This window comes from Odontesthes bonariensis, chromosome 17 (assembly GCF_027942865.1).
Source record: "Odontesthes bonariensis isolate fOdoBon6 chromosome 17, fOdoBon6.hap1, whole genome shotgun sequence".
Taxonomy (NCBI): Eukaryota; Metazoa; Chordata; class Actinopteri; order Atheriniformes; family Atherinopsidae; genus Odontesthes; species Odontesthes bonariensis.
Window position 1 is genome coordinate 22,235,587 of NC_134522.1, and position 20,511 is coordinate 22,256,097.

General features: G+C 40.7%; 2 protein-coding genes across 2 annotated transcripts; both read left to right on the top strand.

Moving 5' to 3' along the window:
- The first annotated feature begins 704 nt into the window (after positions 1-704).
- Positions 705-8,336, top strand: hadhab (hydroxyacyl-CoA dehydrogenase trifunctional multienzyme complex subunit alpha b). The gene is made up of 20 exons (XM_075447840.1): positions 705-862; positions 1,619-1,660; positions 1,751-1,821; positions 1,903-2,036; positions 2,193-2,331; positions 2,433-2,552; positions 3,935-4,037; positions 4,189-4,311; positions 4,408-4,526; positions 4,747-4,803; positions 4,894-5,003; positions 5,166-5,300; positions 5,417-5,588; positions 5,694-5,780; positions 5,871-6,011; positions 6,181-6,249; positions 6,376-6,571; positions 6,693-6,807; positions 7,097-7,242; positions 7,485-8,336. The coding sequence occupies exons 1-20, from the start codon at positions 796-798 to the stop codon at positions 7,628-7,630; spliced, it is 2,292 nt and encodes a 763-aa protein (XP_075303955.1). The 5' UTR covers positions 705-795; the 3' UTR covers positions 7,631-8,336.
- Positions 8,337-11,552: 3,216 nt separating this feature from the next.
- LOC142366820 (kinesin-like protein KIF3B) lies at positions 11,553-20,427 on the top strand. The gene is made up of 8 exons (XM_075448799.1): positions 11,553-13,323; positions 13,433-13,534; positions 13,740-13,862; positions 14,008-14,126; positions 14,956-15,072; positions 18,403-18,517; positions 18,885-19,063; positions 19,704-20,427. Exons 1-8 carry the CDS (start codon positions 11,929-11,931, stop codon positions 19,852-19,854), a joined length of 2,301 nt encoding a protein of 766 aa, XP_075304914.1. The 5' UTR covers positions 11,553-11,928; the 3' UTR covers positions 19,855-20,427.
- Positions 20,428-20,511: the final 84 nt, after the last annotated feature.

Here is a 20,511-nt window from a genome sequence, read left to right on the forward strand (position 1 = left end):
TACCTTAAACAATTACAAGATAGGAGCTAAATGACTCTTGAACAAGAGGACTTGAATATACAGTAAAAATATGAATGTAATAAACAATAGAAGGGCGAAAGTATAACTTAATTCTGCAAACTAATGCAAACTGAAGTCACTGAGGTATCCTGAGGTCACAGCTGTGAGATATGTATTCTTAAATGTCAAATTATTTATTTGAATTCTTATACAATGACGTGTTAGCAGCATGTTATTTTTTTAACAAGTCAAAATGGAGCTAGACCTTTTACATTAGAATTTAGTGTTAAAGTTTCAGCAAAAACATTATTCTTTTTGTGGCTGGTACTATTTTAGTCAAACAAACAATCTGCTGCTGTCTTGTGGTAGGAAGCTGCTATTGCACTCACTTAGTTGTTTTATTTTATGTTTCGTATTTTCAGTACGCACACAAGTGCAATGACTACAGTGTTTTTCAGCAGTTTGAAATCAACCTTGAAATAACTCTAATGACACAAACGTATACTTTTAAGTCGACGTTGTTCAAAACTCGCGTAGTTTCAGATTGAAAATAAGTGGCACTTTGTAGTCTTTTAATATCCAATGAGCTTCTAGGTCTTTGAAAGTGACCAATGAAATGTGGGGTTGTTCAGTGACAGCCAATCAGCTTCTTGTCCGAGCGATCATTTTCAGGAAGTATCCAAAGTCGGCAAACTTGCTTCTTCTTGTGCTCTGAAGCACCAATGATAGCACTTTGACAGTGAGCGAGTCAGCTAGCTCCTCTGCACAGCACCACAGACTGACCTCCCCTCCAACATGGCTTGTGTTCGAGCCTTCGGCGTTCTCTCCAAATTGTCAACAAGGAGATATGCTCTCACTTCAGGTAGAATATACGTGTTACGTGGATTAAGTTTGAAGAAAACATGCGCGCATGATGATTTTGAAAACAGGGGGGTTTGCCAAGTGACTTAGACGGATAATTAGCTTGTTGGACTAGCTGCTACCTCCGAAGACTCATGTAGAAATGTGTGGTAGTAATAGTTACAACACGTTCTCCTTGATATTTCAACAAACGTATATACTAGTGAACATTTAACTCGATTGTCCTTGTACCTAAACTTTTTTGTAAGAGGTAGCACACTTCAGGGTAAACTTGCTACTTGTGCTAACTAGCCTGCTGCCACGGAATGGCTGGAGTCGGAGAGGGTCTAGTTTAAAATGAATGGTGGAGATAAATTGTTTGCTTAAAGTTCTAACTTGACGTTGTACCAGTGGAGGTCTTGTTTGAACAGTTTATACGGCGATTTAACATGTTGTGCCATTCATTTGCCATTGTGTTGGCCACTGTGTCTTGTAGGCGGAGAATGTAGGTGAAGGGTCATTTTCCAGTGCATTGCATAGCATGGCTGAGACCGACTGAGGTCACGGCAGTCATATGAGAACGTATCATATACAACCGATATGTTTATTTTATGAAGATGTTTGTCGGGTTATAGTTGATTTGGGTTAAATATAGTGTTCTTTTCGAGTCATCCAGCTAGGTGGAGCTAGGCAATGAGAAGCAGGTTGGAGGACTCATAATGTAGCTGATATTGCATACAACTCCAAATAAGTAACTTTGTTTCTCTCCCTTTTTCAGGCGGTACCTTTCGCACTTTCTCAGTAGCTCCTGCCATGCTTGGTAATGTCAAAATTATGACACATGTGAAAAAAAAAAGTGGGTACATCGTTGCTCATTGAGATAATTTCACTCTTTCTTCTCTATTTTTAGCCCGAACCCATGTGAATTATGAGGTCAAGGGCGATGTGGCTGTCGTACGGGTCAATGATCCAAACTCCAAGGTGGGAACTGACTCAAAACAGATGTAAGTCTGCACCTTTCTGAATTTTGCAGAAGACCGTAATTGTCCCTATTCCCTACAGGTTAACACACTGTCAGTTCAAATGCAGAAGGAGATGATAGATGTAATGAATGAAGTCTGGGCCAACGATGCTGTCAAAAGTGCTGTCCTCATCTCCTCAAAGCCTGGATGCTTCATTGCAGGAGCTGATATTAAGTAAGAGAGACCCCCTTTAATCTAAATCTACACTTTTTTTTAAGGTGTTGTCCACCCTAAGCCTTGATCGGGAAATGTTTCTGAATGAAATGTGAAAGGCCTCATCCTGTCTTCGATTTTGTGGAATCAATTTAAAACCCTCTTGATCTGACACAGCATGATCCAGGCCTGCAACAGTGCCGAGGAGGTTACTGCACTTTCTCAGGAAGGGCAGAAGATGTTTGAGAAGATTGAAAAATCTCCAAAGCCTGTTGTTGCTGCAATCAACGGTTCTTGCTTAGGAGGAGGCTTGGAGGTAGATATAACAAACCTCCCAGCCACAAACTGCATGTTTGAAAAGGGGGAATGATAAAACTGTGTTCTGCAATGGGCTTTCTGTGTTTTTGTGTGCTTTAGTTTGCCATCGCCTGCCAGTACAGAGTAGCAACAAAGAGCAAGAAAACCGTTCTCGGTACTCCTGAAGTAATGCTGGGCCTTCTACCTGGAGCTGGTGGTACACAGAGACTCCCCAAAATGGTTTGTTTTGAATTCTTCTTCCTTTCAATAATTTGCGTCACCGGTTGATTTGATTGACATTTTGATGAGTGCAAAAGCTTTTTCACGGATAGTAATGATTAATAAGTAATGATTCTGGGATAGACAGATTATCCCCCAGTTTATCTCGTCTAGTGTTGAAGCACACAGTTGGTCAGGATTGTGACTTATAGCCTCTGAAACAAGTTGCATTAGTGCACTGCTTTTACAGGCCAGACACATGGTCTAGTTGTTGGCTCTCTGCCAACAGCAGATGAACTGAGGAACATTTACCAGTTTTTTTTTTTTCCCTGTGATATTATACCACAAACCATTTGATGAAAAGTAATTGCCTCCTTTTGTTAGTGTGCAAACTCATCTTTTGCATCGCGTTTAGACAGCTATGAATGGATAACATCAGCTTTACTCTGAACTCTCGAGTTTAAAACGATTCAATTCCACTATGTTAAACTCTGACAGTATAAGATTAAGAAATTTAAAAAAAAAAAAATGCAGTGCTTCCCAGTCACCCAATTTACCGATTTGCTAAAACCTAAATTTCCCCTCATTTGGCCCTCAGTGAATATTCATTTTGGACCTTAACTCATGCGCGCACATTTCTCATCAGTGCGGACTGATCATTTCCTCTTTAGAATTAGAATAAGGCAGTTCATTGATTTTATTTTTAATCGGACTGAAGAAATTAGTTTAGTTATTCAATTATGATTTGATTGTAATAATTTGATTTAAAAACAGTAGTTAGACTTAATCATTTCAGCATTTTATTAAAAAGAAATAAAACGTATTTCTTACACAGATGTACTTTCAACATGAGCTGATATTTAAAAAAGTATGTTCAGACAGAGTAACTACAATTTAGGTCGCCTTGTGTCATTCTGACAAGCAAATTTATTTATTTATTTATTATCTTTTTTTTTTCTTCTTCTTCTTCCTTGACCAAAGCAGCTGGACAATATTTTTTTAATCCTACGGTTTAAAATAGCAGTGTGTAATAACCCAGCTATATTAATCTCTCTCAAAATGGAGAGAGAACACACAGCAGGTATATCTGTCTGTTACATTAGCCTCTGCACTTTTTTTCTGCTGTGTTGTTCGCCTCTGCCACGACCTATTTTCAAAAAGCCTGCACCGCATAAAATGACGTCATTTCTTTTTTACGACATTTCTTTTTGCACAAAGCGTGCCACCGGCTGGCTCACTACCACCATTTCAAAAACATAATATTAGTAGTTAGCATCAGTCATCAGTTGAGCTCTTCAGATAAATGGCATTTGGCCAAGGAGAAGCTCGCATTGCATATTCTACATTATCACCATGATGTCGATTAACCCGTTTCCATGCATTCGTTTTTTCATAACCTGTAGGTTGGTCTTCCAAATGCCTTTGACATGATGCTGACAGGAAGGAACATCAGAGCAGATAAAGCCAAGAAGATGGGGCTTGTCGACCAATTAGTAGACCCTCTAGGTAAACATTTATCTTGACTCACATTTCAACATGATAAACTGCTTCAGATGAGTAGGTTAAAGTATTACTGAGCATAGTCTTAATCTCTGAACCTTCACCTATCATCATTCATTTATTGGATAATTGAACCTTTCCATGTGTCGTGTTACAGGACCTGGGCTGAAGAGTCCAGAGGAAAGAACAATAGACTACCTGGAAGAAGTTGCCATCGAATGTGCCAGAGGGATTGTCAATAAGAAGATTCTGCTTCGCAAAGAGAAAAACACGATGCAGAGTAAGCCGTGTTGCCTTTCTTTGGAGTTGATTCTGTAGTCACTCAAGAGGATTTTGAACTGAATTTTTTTTATTTTTTTTTATTCCGTCACTGCAGAAATTCAGGACTATGTGATGAGCTTTGAGTTGGTGCGAAATCAAATTTACAAAACAGTCCACGGTAAAGTAATGAAGCAGAGCAAGGGACTATACCCAGGACCCCTGAAAATCATTGAAGTAAGTCAAACTTCCTTCTATGCAACACTCTTCAACTTTATCTGTGAATATGAATTTCTGGAATACAAAGCATCTGTGTCGGCTCTTTTTGCCCCTCTGTCAGGAGAAATAAGCAATCGGCTTGTGTCATTCACCCACTTGTTTTCAGTATTCTTATAGCAGCATCTCGCTCTTTGGTTTTCTCTAAATTCTGAAAGCTTTTCTTATCTTTTCCCTTCAGAGTGTGAAAACTGGAGTTGAGCAGGGTCCTACGGCTGGATACTTGGCAGAGTCTCAGGTAAATTTGTGTGCCTGTTATTTGCACTGCTAGAGGTTACATTAGTAGACTGAACACAGCAAGTTTTTTTTTTTTTACCATTTGTTACAGAATTTTGGTGAGTTGGCAAGAACCTCAGAATCGGCAGCCCTGATTGGTCTGTACCACGGTCAAGTTGCCTGTAAGAAGAATCGCTTTGGAACTCCTGAAAGAGAAGTGAAGTAAGTTTTGCATGGCTTTCGCATGTATAAGTAAAGCCTGGTGAGAGATATTTGGCACCTGCTCAGCGTTCTTTATTGTAAACCATTTCGGTAAAGGTTAAATCCTATTAAATCCTGCTTTTAATGGTAGATAACTGGTCCATCTTTGTCATTTACCGGTAGGAATCTTGCCATCTTGGGAGCAGGTCTGATGGGAGCGGGTGTCGCCCAGGTGACTGTGGACAAAGGTGTGCACACAATCCTCAAGGATACCACTGTGGCTGGACTGGGCCGAGGAGAGCAGCAGGTTTACAAAGGGTGGGTGGATTTTTCATATTCTAACGTAGTCATAAAAACAACCTTAAGCTTTCCAGTACTTTAAAGGTAGCTGTTTTTAGCATTTTGTTGCCGCGTTGACTTCCATTTTTGATTAGGCTCAATGACAAGACAAAAAAGAAGAGCATCACGTCGTTTCAGAGAGACTCCACACTGTCAAACCTGACGGGCCAGTTGGACTACAGGGGCTTTGAAAAGGTCGACATGGTTATTGAAGCCGTGTTTGAGGATATCAACATCAAGCATGCAGTCCTGAAGGAGGTGGAGGCTGTAAGTGTGACTTAAAAGTGGCTCAGTAAGACTTCTATATCACTATGATTTCCGTTCGTCGGACTTGAGCCAGCGAGTTCTGATCTGACAGACATTTCTCTGCAGGTCATCCCACCTCACTGCATTTTTGCCAGCAACACATCTGCTCTACCTATCAAGGACATTGCTGCTGCCAGCAAAAGACCAGACAAGGTTTGAACTTGGAACTTTTTGTGGATTACAATCACAAGTGTGCTTTTTATTTGGAAGGAAAATGTTTAAAATTTCATTCTGCGTCCGTAGGTGATTGGAATGCACTACTTCTCCCCAGTGGACAAGATGCAGCTTCTTGAGATTATCACCACTGAAAAGACCTCAAAAGACACTACGGCCTCTGCTGTGGCAGTTGGTCTGAAGCAGGGTAAAGTCATCATTGTCGTTGGGGTAAGATTTGCTGCTCTGTCTGTTTCTCCTCATTTTTAATGTAGCGAGGTCGTTTAAGGCAAACCCGCAAAGGTTTTAATGGTGGCCATTATGTTTATCATGATGATTCAGATTGGTAATCACAATGGCGTTGTACAGTGATAGATTCACGACTCGAATTTCATTGTAGGATGGACCAGGATTCTACACAACAAGGTGTTTGGCTCCCATGTTGGCTGAAGCAGTACGAGTGCTTCAGGTTAGTGGTGTTGCTAAATAAAAAAATATTTTTTTTACGCAGACACGGGTATAAGATAGACAGGGTAAGCATTCGGTATTTCAGGTCAACTGTTTAACATATTATTGTATCCTGATACACATACAGGAAGGGATTGACCCCAAGAAATTGGATGAACTCACAACAACCTTTGGGTTCCCCGTGGGTGCAGCGACACTGGCTGATGAGGTCGGTATTGACGTTGCGGCCCATGTGGCCGAGGACCTCGGCAAAGCTTTCGGCTCCCGCTTCGGTGGTGGAAATGTTGAGGTTTTAAAGACCATGGTGGACATGGGATTTAAAGGTACAGGCATTCACATTCAAGTACCGTGCCCCATTTTCATTGGAATGAATCCCCTTAGGTTTGATTTATTTGAATGTCTTTTTTGAAAATATATTAATTTAAGTGTTTGTTTTTTGTTAAGGCCGCAAATCGGGAAAGGGTTGTTACGTCTACGAGCAAGGAAGGAAAGGCAAAAATGTCAACCCAGATATTGGAGACATCCTTGAGAAGTACAAGATGACCCCAAATCCCGCAGTGTAAGTCCACTTTAGATGATTGCAGAAGAAGGAAGGCGACAGTTTAAATCGCTCTCCTCCCCCATATTGCATATGTGTAGTCGCACTGTCTTTCATCGTCCAAGTTTGCTCACATAGCTGTAACGATTAACGTCCAGTGGCATTAGTCTGTGATTTAACTCGATTTGAAGTGTGACAACAAATTTTTAGAATAAAAAATGTTTGTTTAGGACCAATGCATACATAGTTACTTCCCCTGTTTACTACGTAAACTCTTTGTTCTTATTGAAGAATGTGAATGTTTTTACAGTTCATCAGACTCCGATGTGCAGTACAGACTCGTTTCTCGGTTCGTCAACGAAGCTGTGCTGTGTTTGCAAGAGGGCATCTTGAACAACCCGCTGGAAGGAGACATCGGGGCTGTGTTTGGGCTGGGATTCCCCCCTTACCTTGGAGGTCAGTGTTCGGCTTTTATCATTGTCCGCTGAGCTGCTTGTGTCTGTGTCTTCTTACCAAATGATAGAAAAGAACCTAAGGGTTCTCTTCTGTTCCCTTTCTCCCGTTAAATCAAACGGATGCAACGAAGCAGCAGGACAAGTTAGCTGTTCGGCTCCTGTTACGTCGACTTCAGTTCACTCGGCTGAACCTCGGAGTGTTGATGCGCTGGTATTTCTAACGTGACATCTTGATGCTTTCAGGACCTTTCCGTTTCGTGGACAGCTTTGGCGCCGACAAGCTTGTCGCTAAGATGAGGCAGTATGAAGCCGTCTACGGGAATCAGTTCACACCATGCCAGCTCCTACTGGATCACGCAAAAGATTCCAGCAAGAAATTTCACAAGTGACTCGAATCACCGCGTGTGCCAGTAGCTCATGATAAAACTCCAGTCTGCCACTAGAATGTGCCTAACATTGATAACAGGGGCGGGGAAAAATGTGCTGAAAATACACTTTGACAGTTTATTGGGTGCACCTTACTGTAAGTAATGGTGTCTAATCAAGGAGTCCTGCAGTAATTTCCATCTACGTGAGTCACAATGTTAAGATGAGGATTAAATTTAATGATCGTTTTGGAGGATGCAGTTTCTGGCAGGTTTATGTTTTGTTACTACAGTGATGTGCTTAGCCAAAGCCTCCAGTATGATCACAAGCTTCAATGAAACCCTCTCCAACTGTTTTGATGGAGGTGGACTATTACAGACTGCATTCCCTTTACTCGGGTGTACCTAATAAACTCACTACTGAGTGTATCATGGCAAAAGTGGAAGTTTTTTTTTTGGTTTTTTTACTTAAATGATATTCACTTGATGTATAAATTGAGGGATATATGGAGGCTAATTATTTACACATTGCAACTTTAAAGAAAGTAAAGAATGCAAAAGAATTAAACACCTACTGGCAATTTAATTCTTGACTGCTGATGAATGTCTACAGGTGTGGTTAAGCAAGTGTCTTGGTTTTTTTTTTTTTTTTGTACATTAAAGGCTTTCTTGCTCGGTTTGGAGAATTATGTAAATGTGAGGATTAAATAAAAATTTGTTATTGAATAAATTCAGCTTTTTATCTATTGTATTTTTTCATATGCTGGTCGAAGGGGAGTTTCTTTAAGCTTACAGAGGGGGAGTTTTATGCTAATCTTAAAAAAATGTTGCGGATGGCGGATTCCCTGTGGCCGTGAAATGTGTTAAGTCTTGTTTTGCTGCCGTCACCAAATAAAGTTTTAACGTGTTTCTCTTTTCAATCGACGTCAAAAACTGAACATAGTGAGGCCCGATAAAAGTAATCGCATCAGATTTTGTGTATGGCGAGAAAACAGCTGCATTATTATTCCAGTGAGAGGTGGAATCTCCCCGAAGACTTATAGGCTGTTACCTGTGCACAAACTGGGGCAGGTAAAACATGCAGGAGTGTTAAACAACACAGAAAAGATGTGTTTAAATGATTTTTATTCCGAATCAGAAATAAAGGCAGCTTGCACTAAGAATCAGGTTTTACATATCCAGGGCTTCCACTGATTATCTGGCTAAACTGATCCTAACAGTTGAGATTGTGATCAACTGTGTTATTAAGCTGGTTTTCAACCTAGTTTTTTCAGATGCTGTATATGTGTGCATTCATGTGCAACCCTCGTGTCCAGAAAAGTTTTGTAAGTTTTATAAAATGTCAACAAAAAGTTCAACTCTAACTTGTTAATTAGCTTGAACTTTTATTGAACAAGCAAAAGGAAAGCATTTTCAGTTTCTTCACTGACTTCCACATTTTCTGGATGTATAAACTCATAAAGAATTTGGTGTCGATAACAGACTCAAAAGAAGTTGGGAGAGAAGCCAAGAAAGGCAGAAAAGCTTAAAGAATGCACAAGAAGCTGTGGTATGGAAGATTTTACAATCCGCAGATGAACTGGTGACAGGTGAGGGTGCCAGAATTGGGTATAGAAGGGTGTCCGTAAGAAAGTTTAGTGAGAAAGGTTGCCTCTCATGCTACTGTATACATTGTTCGTTTTTTCTGTGTCTACTTGGACAATGCAACAAAACATCGAGTAAATAAATTGGCCCAAGTGACATCAAAGGCAGTTTGAGAAAGTCTTCTAAGAAAGATGTGTGACGTACTGATGAAGATGTTTCATCAGTGGTGTGATCTGGAGAGAACAACAGGCGAGAACAGAGGTGGACTCAGACAGGGACAGAGAGGGAGAAAGAAAGTCTCAGGTAGGTTTGTTGGTCTTCCATTAGTGTTCTAAGATATGGCCGCCTTTCACATTTAGAACTGTAGAAATGAAAAGACCTCGGTGTTGTGCCGAATTGTGTGTTTGGTTGTTCTGAGTCTGGTAAGAACCAGATGTCTATTCCAAGAGACACATTCTTCAGACTGGGTGAGGTGGAGGAGTCGGAGTCATGGAGAAAAACCTAAGACGTGACTAAAAACAGAAATGCCTACAAATACCTGAAGCCAGACGTATTCACGGTTTGGCAAAGCAGATTCTTTGCTGATGTCCATGGATTAAAGTATTCTGACAGTCGTTGCATGCAAAGGATTTTTGACAAAGTATTGTTGCTGAACATTTTACTTATGGCCGTCAATCTACCCCGGCACATCTGACTACTTGAAGAAGAGGGCTCTACATTGTAAAGACCTGAAATGCATGAAACCATTCCTCCAGTTTGAATATCCATACCCTTAAATTATAAATGTGACTTTGCATTGTCAAGCCTTACTCATAGTAGAACTGGATATTGACTGTGTTTTCACAAATACGATACATTACTGCGTAAAATGAAAAACAGGAAATATTTGCAGGGATTTACTGAAAGGTGTGCAAATGGAAATTTAGTATATAAGTCAAAATCAGAGTTTGTACAATTCTAATGAACCAGAATAACAATATTTTGGAGTTGGCACCTTCTTCAACACAGCCTGAGCTCTCTTAGACACGCTTTCGTGTAACTTCTTTAAGCAGTCTTCAGGAAGAGTTCTACAGGCTTCTTGAAGGACATTCCAAAGCTTTTCGTTGTGTCGTTGGCTGCCTTTTGCTCCGTTTTCTCCACACTGCTTCATAATGTTGAGCAGTTATTCCAGGGGGTTTAAAGAGAGGATTCATCACCGCATCAGACCCGTTGCCACTCATTTTCAGTCCACTTCTTGTATTCATTTGCCGTACCTCAGACCTTTCTCCCTATTTCTCTTCCTTAAGAATGGCTTCTTGACAGCCACCCCTCTATGGAGAACATTTCTGATGAGGCCTCAGTGAACAGTAGAGGGATCAACTGAAGGCTCAGATGCATCTCTCAGGTCCTGTATCAGGTCTTTGCTGAACCTGCTGAATTTTTTGTCCTGTTTCTTAAAGACCATGCTAAGATATACCAAGTTCTCAGTTGATAGCGTCTTGGGAATCACCTTGATGGTTCAGAAGATACTGTTTCATGTCTGTCAAACTGTTTTAACTGCAGCATTTTTTTGTGAAATGTGAACAAATGATGTCTTTGCAACAGGTTGGTTGGAACAAAGTGCTTAAGGATACTGGTTAAATGATTCGTAGATCGATGTTAGGTGGTTTCCCAAACAAACAACAACAAATTACATTCTCCAGGTGGTGAGGCAAAAGGGCTGTAGGTGATGTCCAGAGAAAACCTTTTCAAGACCTTAAGAAAGCCTCGAGAACTGCTGCTCAAGACCACTTTTAAAGATGACAAGACAGAATAAAATAACAAAACTATCAGGGTTCAAAAGCGAAACATCTTCATTATGTCTAGAAGTGAAAATAATCTAAAATCCTTCCTTTAGATTTACCTCTTTAAATGTAATACATTCAACAAAAACAGAAGTACTAATACACGAGGAAAGGCTTATATTATTTTAAATTGAATGAATGAGAAATCATCCCAAAAATGTCCATCTTCGTGAAGATGAGATTGCATTAAATTAGGTGGGTGTGTATCATGGCAGCAAAAAAGTGGAAGATTTTCTTTCTTTCTTCATTCATTTTTTTATGCCATAAACGCATCTAGATATGTTAAGAAAACGTCAACTTGATAAAAAAACCAAAAACAAAAAAAACACTATTGTATTTAAAATTAGTTAGACCTAATTGTGAGTGTTTTTTATTTTATTTTATTTTATTTTGTACACCGAGAAATGTGGCTCGGTCAGGACGTCAGGCGACAATAAAATGTAGTTTTTGTCCTTTACCTAGTTTTTCATTTTGACGTGCTTAGGGATCTATCACCATCCCATAATTGGATCATATCTGTGAACCATAACAAACTCCGCTCAAAGCCCATTCGTCGCGCAGGTCACATGTCTTATTTCTATTGTCCGCAGAGCAGGGTGTGTACCTCGGGGAAGCTGTGTGGGCTTGGTCGGCCTGGCGGGCTGTTTTTTTTCCTCAGCGCTATCCTTCAGCATCTCATCACATCGCCTCCTTTCCGAAAAGATGCTGAGGGCGGAGGAGACGCTGCGGTGTTCGGGGGACCATCGCAGCTCAAATTGGTGCACATGAGGCGTGTCTGACGTGTTTTGCCGCTGTCGTCACATAGAATCGAGGCTGCTGCAACTGCACAGAGAGGACGAATTGTCAAACTGCTGGAGATGATGACTTTGTAACGTGACGAGGACAGTTTTGCTTTTTCACTGCAACCCAAAAAGAATGTCTAAAGCCAGACATTGCGAGGCGGTGAAGGTGGTGGTCCGCTGCCGGCCGTTCAGCAGGAGAGAACAGGTGACGTGCAATGAAAACATTTTGGAGATTGATGACAGACTGGGGCAGATCACCATCAGGAACCCGAAGGCACCACCTGATGAGCCAATGAAAGTGTTCACGTTTGATTCAGTGTATGGCTGGAATTCAAAACAAAGCGACATTTATGATGATGCAGTGAGACCTCTGGTGGAATCTGTGCTCCACGGCTTCAATGGCACTATATTTGCCTATGGACAAACTGGGACAGGTAAAACACACACCATGCAAGGGGTGTCAAACGACCCAGAGGGGAGAGGCGTTATACCAAATTCATTTCAGCACATTTTCACACAGATCTCCCGAAGTCAGAATCAGAAATACCTGGTGAGGTCCTCGTACCTTGAGATCTACCAGGAGGAAGTTAGGGATCTTATGTGCAAAGATAACAACAAGAAACTGGAACTTAAGGAGAATCCTGAATGTGGCGTTTACGTGAAAGACTTGTCCTCAGTGGTGACAAAGAATGCCACAGAGATTGAGCACGTGATGAACATTGGTAACCAGTCCAGGTCTGTTGGGTTCACCAACATGAACGAGCGCAGCTCTCGTTCTCATGCCATATTTGTCATAACTGTGGAGTGCAGTGAAACAGGTCCAGATGGCGAGGATCATATCCGCGTTGGGAAGCTGAACATGGTTGACCTGGCTGGCAGCGAGCGCCAGAGCAAGACAGGCGCGAAAGGGAAGCGCCTGAAAGAAGCTGCCAAAATCAACCTGTCCCTCTCAGCACTGGGGAATGTCATTTCGGCTCTGGCGGATGGGAAGAGCACCCACGTCCCTTACAGAGACTCCAAATTGACCCGCTTGCTCCAGGACTCTCTAGGTGGGAATGCAAAGACTGTCATGATAGCAACTGTGGGGCCTTCGCACAAGAACTTTGATGAATCCGTGGCCACACTGAGGTATGCCAGCAGAGCCAAGAAAATCAAGAACAAGCCTCGGATTAATGAAGACCCCAAAGATGCCCTGCTGAGGGAGTTTCAGGAGGAGATTGCACGCTTGAAAGCTCAGCTAGAGGAGCGAGGGATGCTCGCAAAAGAGAGGAGGAAGAAGAGGAATAGCAAAAGATTGAGTAAATATATGGAAGAAGAATTTCTTAGAGAGAAGGATGCAGAAATATGGCAGACTGCTGAGGAGGAAGGAGATGGGAAGCATTGCATGACAGAGGGAGCCGATAACCAGAAGGCTCTGACCTGCCAGAGGAGCAGTGAGAAGTTAAAGCACATGAATGGTAATAGAAGAAGTGTGGTGGATATGCAGTGGGATCAAGATGCTGTGGAGAAGATCATAGAGAAATATAAGGTGATGCAATGGTGAAGATGTTGTTTTAATCAGCATGATGTCTGATAAAGGAGACAGAGGGAACAAAAGAAATTTGCATTAATAATTTATTGTGTGTCTTTGTTCACAGGCTATGGAGAGCAAACTGTTGGTTGGAGGAAAGACTATCATTGATCACACCAATGAGCAACAAAAGATGCTGGAGATGAAAAGACAAGAAATTGCAGAGCAGGTAATGTGAAATAATTATTGGCCTTTATTTTTAAAGAAAAAAAAAAGATTACTCCTTGGAAATATTACCCTCTGCATTGCCTTTTTTTTTTCTTCTGTTGAAACATTAATAGGTTGTCCGAACTTACACGGGAAGATCTCTCGAAAACAGTCTTAGTTATTAAGGGTGTGCTGCTGACATTTAACCTTGATCGCCTGATTTGCAGATAAGACGAGAAAGAGAGATCCAGCAGCAGATGATGTTTCAAGATGAGGAGACCTTAGAAATGAAAGAGACTTTCTCCTCCCTGCAGCAGGAGGTGGAGCACAAGACAAAGAAGCTGAAGAGGGTAAGATGAGTCACACACTAATGTGTCTCAGTGGCATAATATCAAAAGACACAAGAAATTTTTCGATATCCTCTCCCATTCATATTTTGATAATCAGTTTCACTATCATTGTTTTCTTAATGCTTTTTCAATCCTTTCTGCATAGCTTTATACCAATCTACGACTGTTGAAGGGAGAGATGAGAGACATGGTCAATGAACACATCACAACCAGACAGGAGCTGGAGGAGACACAGAATGAGCTCACCAGAGAGCTCAAGTACAAGTAAGTGGCCCACTAATAAGTGATGTCATCACCCTTAGCTCAGTTAGTAAATTTAAGGAGGAAATAAAACTATTTTTTTGTTTGTTTTTTTAAAACAAAAAGCCCTTTAAATGGGAGATTTTTTATCATGACAACTTTATCAGAGCAAAATATTGCGTCATGGATGTATCTAGGTTTAATTTCATGTAAAAACGCATACTGTGATACTGAAATTTAAAGAATGCAATCACTGTTTATTTGTAGAAAAGCAACAATGCACAAACAACTTCTACCCCACTTTGAGTGTCACGCTGTTACCGAAACAAATGTGAAATGTAATTCAATTAATTTATACAAATGTCATCTCAAGGCACTTCAAAGATTCAAACCAATCATTCAGTCCAGTTCAAGCCAATTATAATCCAATCCAATCTAATTCATTCAAATCCAAATTAGTCCCATTCATACAATGCCAGTTTCTTTTTAACAGACTGCATCCTAATAAAAAAGAGAGGGGTGTCATCACAATACAGCTACAAATTTAAGGTTTGAGAGTAGATTACACTGCAGTTTGGTAAAAAGGTTTTCTCTCTCAATAGACTAGTTATTTATGGTGAATACATATCAAAATGTAGAATATTTCTTTCAACACACAGCATTTGAAATTATACAAATTTATCTGGATGGTCTATGATGGTTTTTATGGTGGGAGACATCCTTTATGCCAATATTTCAATAGTATCACTAATATAGATAAGTATTAATACCTTTTTAAAACCAAAAAAAAAAGTTCTTTGGTACTGATAAAATGCTTTGCCAACTTTCACTTACTTTTGTTGCACACTTTCAGATATCTGCTGATTGAGAATTTTATACCCCCTGAGGACAAGAACAAGATTATGAACAGGCTGCTCTTTGACAGTGAGGAGGATCAGTGGAGCCTCCAACCAGTCCTGCCATCAGAGAGGTCAGTAAATGCATTTCACACTGAAATCATCATAATCAGATTGCAAATGATCACTGAAACATAAAACCAGTGGGCTCACCATCTGCTACCTGAAGGGACCATTATGTCACGCAGCTACAGTTTGTAAGGTTTTATGTGAAAGGGATGTAAGTTGTGCTTTTTATGCTGTAAATTCTTATTTTAATCCTGCATGTACCTACACGTTCGTTTTCTGTGGGTTGCTCAGATTCATATTCAGTAGAAAAGATCACGAGGTAAATCAGTGATAGTAGCATGCAGTGATCATCTTTCTCACGGAAGCAACTGTCAAGCTGTGCGATATAAGCAAGCGGGAAAATCTGAGCAACTTTAAAAAGTTTCTGAAGGTTGGAGAATGGGTAACAGGCTATCAGGGCTTCCAAGACTTAACTATGCATGTGGGGAGCAATGGGTGGCTCCCCAAGAGAAGTGCACATTGTAGAATACCTTACAGTTTGTGCTACAAAAGGTGAGCCAAGGGCAATTTGACAGCTGAACTGAGGAAGCCGCTCTACCTCCTCAGAAGCGGTCGCCTGGCTCGGTGGTTCGATTTCTGCATTCCTGGGCAAGACATTTCCCTCTTATTAGTGTGTGAGAGTATTTATGACAGTGAAAACTACACTGAATAGATTCAAATACTGAAAAGAATTAGAAGTGCAGTATGAAAGTGTGTGTGAATGTGCTATAAAAGTGCTAAATAAAATCCTATGATAGGATGGTGTCAGATCACAGTGTACATCACTTCCTGCTGCATATGGGGCTGTGTAGCTGCAGATACAATCAGTACTGTGCAAGACACTTTAATTAAAACCATCACCTCTCATCTCTATTTTTACAGGCACTGAGTTGATTAAGCCCAACGAGAGAGATGGTAATGCTGATTTTCTCAGGAAAAGAAAGACATCTTGGATTTTTTTTTTACCTTAAAAGTTTATTTTCTGAGGGAAGTGTCTGTGGTGCTTTCAGGGTTTATTTGTATTGTATATTCATGTTGTGTATATGAAGTGTTTTCGTGTTTCCCAGAATGTTTTTTTTAGGATGTTTTTCCGTTGTAGCTTTTTAATCTACGGAGCCCTTAAAATGACATATGAGAGTAAAATAAAACCCAAGGTTTTCTCGTGCGCACGCAAAACTTTCTCGTTCGCACCTGAAACTTTTCTGGTGGGAACGTGAAACTTTCTCGTTCGCACCTGAAACTTTCTGGTGGGAACGTGAAACTTAAAGAATTAGGCCCAGGATACTTACTCTTACGCGGTTTGATATCCGCAGAAAGTTGACCTGCGTCTGACATTAGACCTACATCAGTGGCAGCTGCTGACTTTTAAAACAGGGGAAGCCCATATTACGCCATTGTGACAAAACTACTAGCTAACACGACAAACAAATGCACAACAGGAATATGATTGACAAAACTTCTAAATAACAAGGATGTGTTTCTTATTTACAGTGTAATATTTACAAAAGTGTATGTGTGTAAAGGATGGAAATGGAAACGATGGGAAATGAGTGAAACTCCGACAGCACTTTGACAGACAACCAGTCTCTTTCGTATCCGCTTTGGGACTGAGTTCCAGCGTGCTTCTCCCCGCTTAAAAATTCTGCTGCCACAAGATCTGATGGACAAACACTAACTCCAATCATCCCGACACAGCCCCTCATATTGACACGCCCACGTCTAATCTACCCCCAGAGACGCCGGGCTGCCTTGGAAGCCTGGCTGTTAGTGGCGGCTTCATAACATGATTTCCTCAGTGAACGGCGGCGATTTCAGAACAAATCACTTCATTAAGCTACAGGACAACATGTTGTAGTTATGAGAGTAAATGCAGTATTGGGCATATCTTGTGTTTTGTGAATAACTGTTTTATCGTCAATTTAACATTGAAGATGTAGCAATTTCGCCAGAGAATGGGAGAGGCTGTCCGGCTTCCCGTGTTGTCTCTGAATAGCCGCGGCTGACCTACATGACGATTCTCTGCCCGTCCTGCTGCCTAACCTACACTGTTTTACAATAAAGTGAAAATTTCTCGTGCACACGAGAAACTTTCTAGTGCCCACGCAAAACTTTTCTGGTGGGCACGAGAAACCCTTGGGTTTTATTTTACTCTGGCATGTCATTTTAAGGGCTCGGTATTAATCCTCCTTTTCGTGACTTTTTATTCTCACTTTGAATCAGAAGGATTTAAGGGATTATTCTGCTATGTCAAAAGGGTGTGTCTTAGTGCATCGTTATTCTCATTCGAACCCATTTGGTTTAAAACAGTCTAACCCACCTCTCAACCTCAAGTTGATCACTAAAAGTACTACTAGTGTTGCCGGAGTTCTGACCTCTCTTGCTGAGTAGCCACAGATCAAGTGTCCATCCACTAACTCCTATCCACAGCTGAAAGCATTGAAATGTAGCCCTTGAACAATGCAAGAAGGACACCTGGTATGAATTATCACATAGCTGGCCAAGAGTGTGTTTGCATTGTTTACATGACGAAGAGAGGCCAGCAGGATGGAGGATCCAGCAGAGGCAATGGCAATGTGGTACTCTGGAGAACATTCTGCTCGGACCTGTTTGGTCCTTGCATTGATGTAGATGTTATTTGGACATGTAAATCATACCTAAACTGTGACAGATACCACAGACTCCCTTTACATAAGTGGGATTCTCTGATGGAAGTTCCTTCTTTCAGCAGGATAATGCACCTGCCGCACTGCAAAAATTCTTCAGGAACATAGTAAATAATCATTGTGTCTGCTTGGCCTCCAAATTTCCACAGCTATCGGTCGAGTAGAGCATCTCTGTGGGATGTTATGGATTTAAAAGTTTGAACGCACTGTAAGGCCCCACCTCGCAGTTTAAAGGATCTGCTACTTGATACCTAATACGACAAGATGCCCTCAGATGCTTTGATAAATATACACGGTATTTTACTGTGCATCCTGTACTTTCTGTCTAATGGCTGCAAAGGGATTAGAAGCTTGAGGAAATTGGCTTAAAAGTACATTTTAGCATTCTCAGTTTTAAATATGTCTTAGAATCAGTTTGGGGATTATGGCATTGTTAAGACAAAACAGAGCACTTACTTTATACAAAAGAGAGCCGACAGGTCAGCCTCCTTTGGACTTTTCTTTGTTGAGAAACGTGTTCAGATGAGTGGAAGATAGCAAGATAAAACAGCATTATTGAATATTCTGGTGGGAACTGATCAGTTCACTGCATGTGACGCGCGTGTTTATAAAGGGATCAATCTCGGGCGGCACATCAAGTCTCAAGGTATTTTAGCGGATATGAACCCATCCTTTTCCATGTCCTTTTCCCAGCACACCAGCTCAGTTCAAGAGAAGGCCTCTGTCTGCTGTGGGATACAAGAGGCCAATCAGCCAATATGCACAGATGGCTGTTGCCACAGCAACTGGGGCCCCCTCGAGATACCAGGTCAGTCCTCGGACATTTACAAGGCCCGTCGGCAGAAAAAGAGTGATGTGGTAATCTTATTTCCATTGACCATGTTCGCAGCAACTTTCCTTGCTTTAGGATGTGAAGGTGGGGTAGCCATGGAAACTACTCACAGATTTAACGGTTATATCTTCAGTTTAATTTCATGTAAAAACGCATACTGTGATACTGAAATATAAAGAATGCAATCACTGTTTATTTGTAGAAAAGCAACAATGCAGTCAAAGCTTTACTTATCAATCTGTGGCTCTAAATATTTCTTCAAAAAATCAAACAACAGTCCTACACCTGTCTGCCTGAAATTCTGCCTTTATACCCACACCATTAATGTTGTCTACTCTTGCAGGCTGAAAATATCATGCTGCTGGAGTTAGACATGTCGCCACCAACCATGTTCACCTTGAACCTTAACGGTGCTCACATGGAAAGAGCATTTTCTCCCAGGCTAATGCAGGATCTTCTCGTAAGTGTGCCGGTTAGAGAGAGGGCCGCTTCAGCATCACGGGTCAGAAAATCCCAATCCTGGTAAGAAAACGGCAGAGAAAGAAAGCAATGTCATGTGAAGAACAGTTTTATGAGTTTTATCATGTTCGTGAGTATACTCGCGCCTCGTTCCTGAAATGGTTATAAGGGTTATTGGCGGTGTTGGTTAAACCACCATGAGCCGGTTTGGTGTCGTAATGCTAAAGGTTGGACATATATCACTGTAACTACAACACTGCAAAAACTTAGCTTTCTAAAACAAGAAAAAAAAAACAGGATAGATATTATTATTATTATTATTATTGTTATTATTATTATTAGATCTTCGGTTTTGTACATGTCTGTTTATCAGGAGGCATTCAAATTTGGGCATATCTAGTTTTAAGCATTAAATTACTTAGAATTAGAAATCAAATCTAACTATCAAGGTGGAATATTTTATTAAGATAATTAAAGACTTAAGTGCTTGTTTAAGATAAAAAAAACATGTTGCATTGATTTGATTGATTTAGCTGTGAAACAATATAAACTTTACATTCACGTTGTCCAGTTTCCCCAAGAATATCTGTTTTTCTTTTATTTCTTTTTTTTTTATAAGCTACGCTTTAAATTTTGTAGAAGTGTTTTTGTTATTCCAACACACGGGACGTTTAAAAATATGTTTCTTTCCCATGGACTGCAGGTATCAGGCACCGCGAGCAGCATCCGTCACGTCATCCTCATCAGCCACGACTCTGACGTCAGGACCTCAGAGCTGCTCTCCCTCCCAGAGACAAAGACCATCCTCTGCAGCCTATCTTTCTCTGGAAGGTTCACTTCAAACAAGCCCCTGATTTGTGTCAATACACCTGTATTATGTAGGGCTGGCCTTAGATCAGCGTGGCACCCGTGACTCCAGTTTAGGGGCCATATTTTTGATTTGATTCAAACATCCTCTCATCCGCCTTGTTTTAGCTTAGGATGTTTTAGTTTTTCCACACCATGCAGTTTCTTCTTGGCTTGCATCATCATGCCTAATTGACGTGTAGCACAGAGAAAACTTCCAGGTTTCGCATTTGATAATATAATTGGGGATTTATTTAACTTTTTTTTTTTCAGATAGCACCACTTAATTACTCGGTTTTTTTTTCCTGTAGACAAAATACTTTTAAATGTATCATGTCTTTGCCAAAGCAAATAGGGCTTATCGAAGTGGCTGAGGGTCCTAAAAAGAGAAGACATTCCTGGTGTGGCCGGTGACTGTATGCTTAATCGTGTGTTGCTTCAATTTCTAGCCAATGTAATTGTGCGCCAAAAATGTGGAGAAAGCTTGCAGTGCTCTCTTGATTAGCTGCCTTATTTTTTCATGACTGTGCGAAAAAGTGACACTTGCTTACACAAGAAAATAAAACAGACAATAATCTCGAGCAGACTGTTTATTCTCAAATCCTTGCTCATGTCACAGTTGCTGGTAAATAAATGTGGGAAACTTGAAGACTTGGAATGACAGA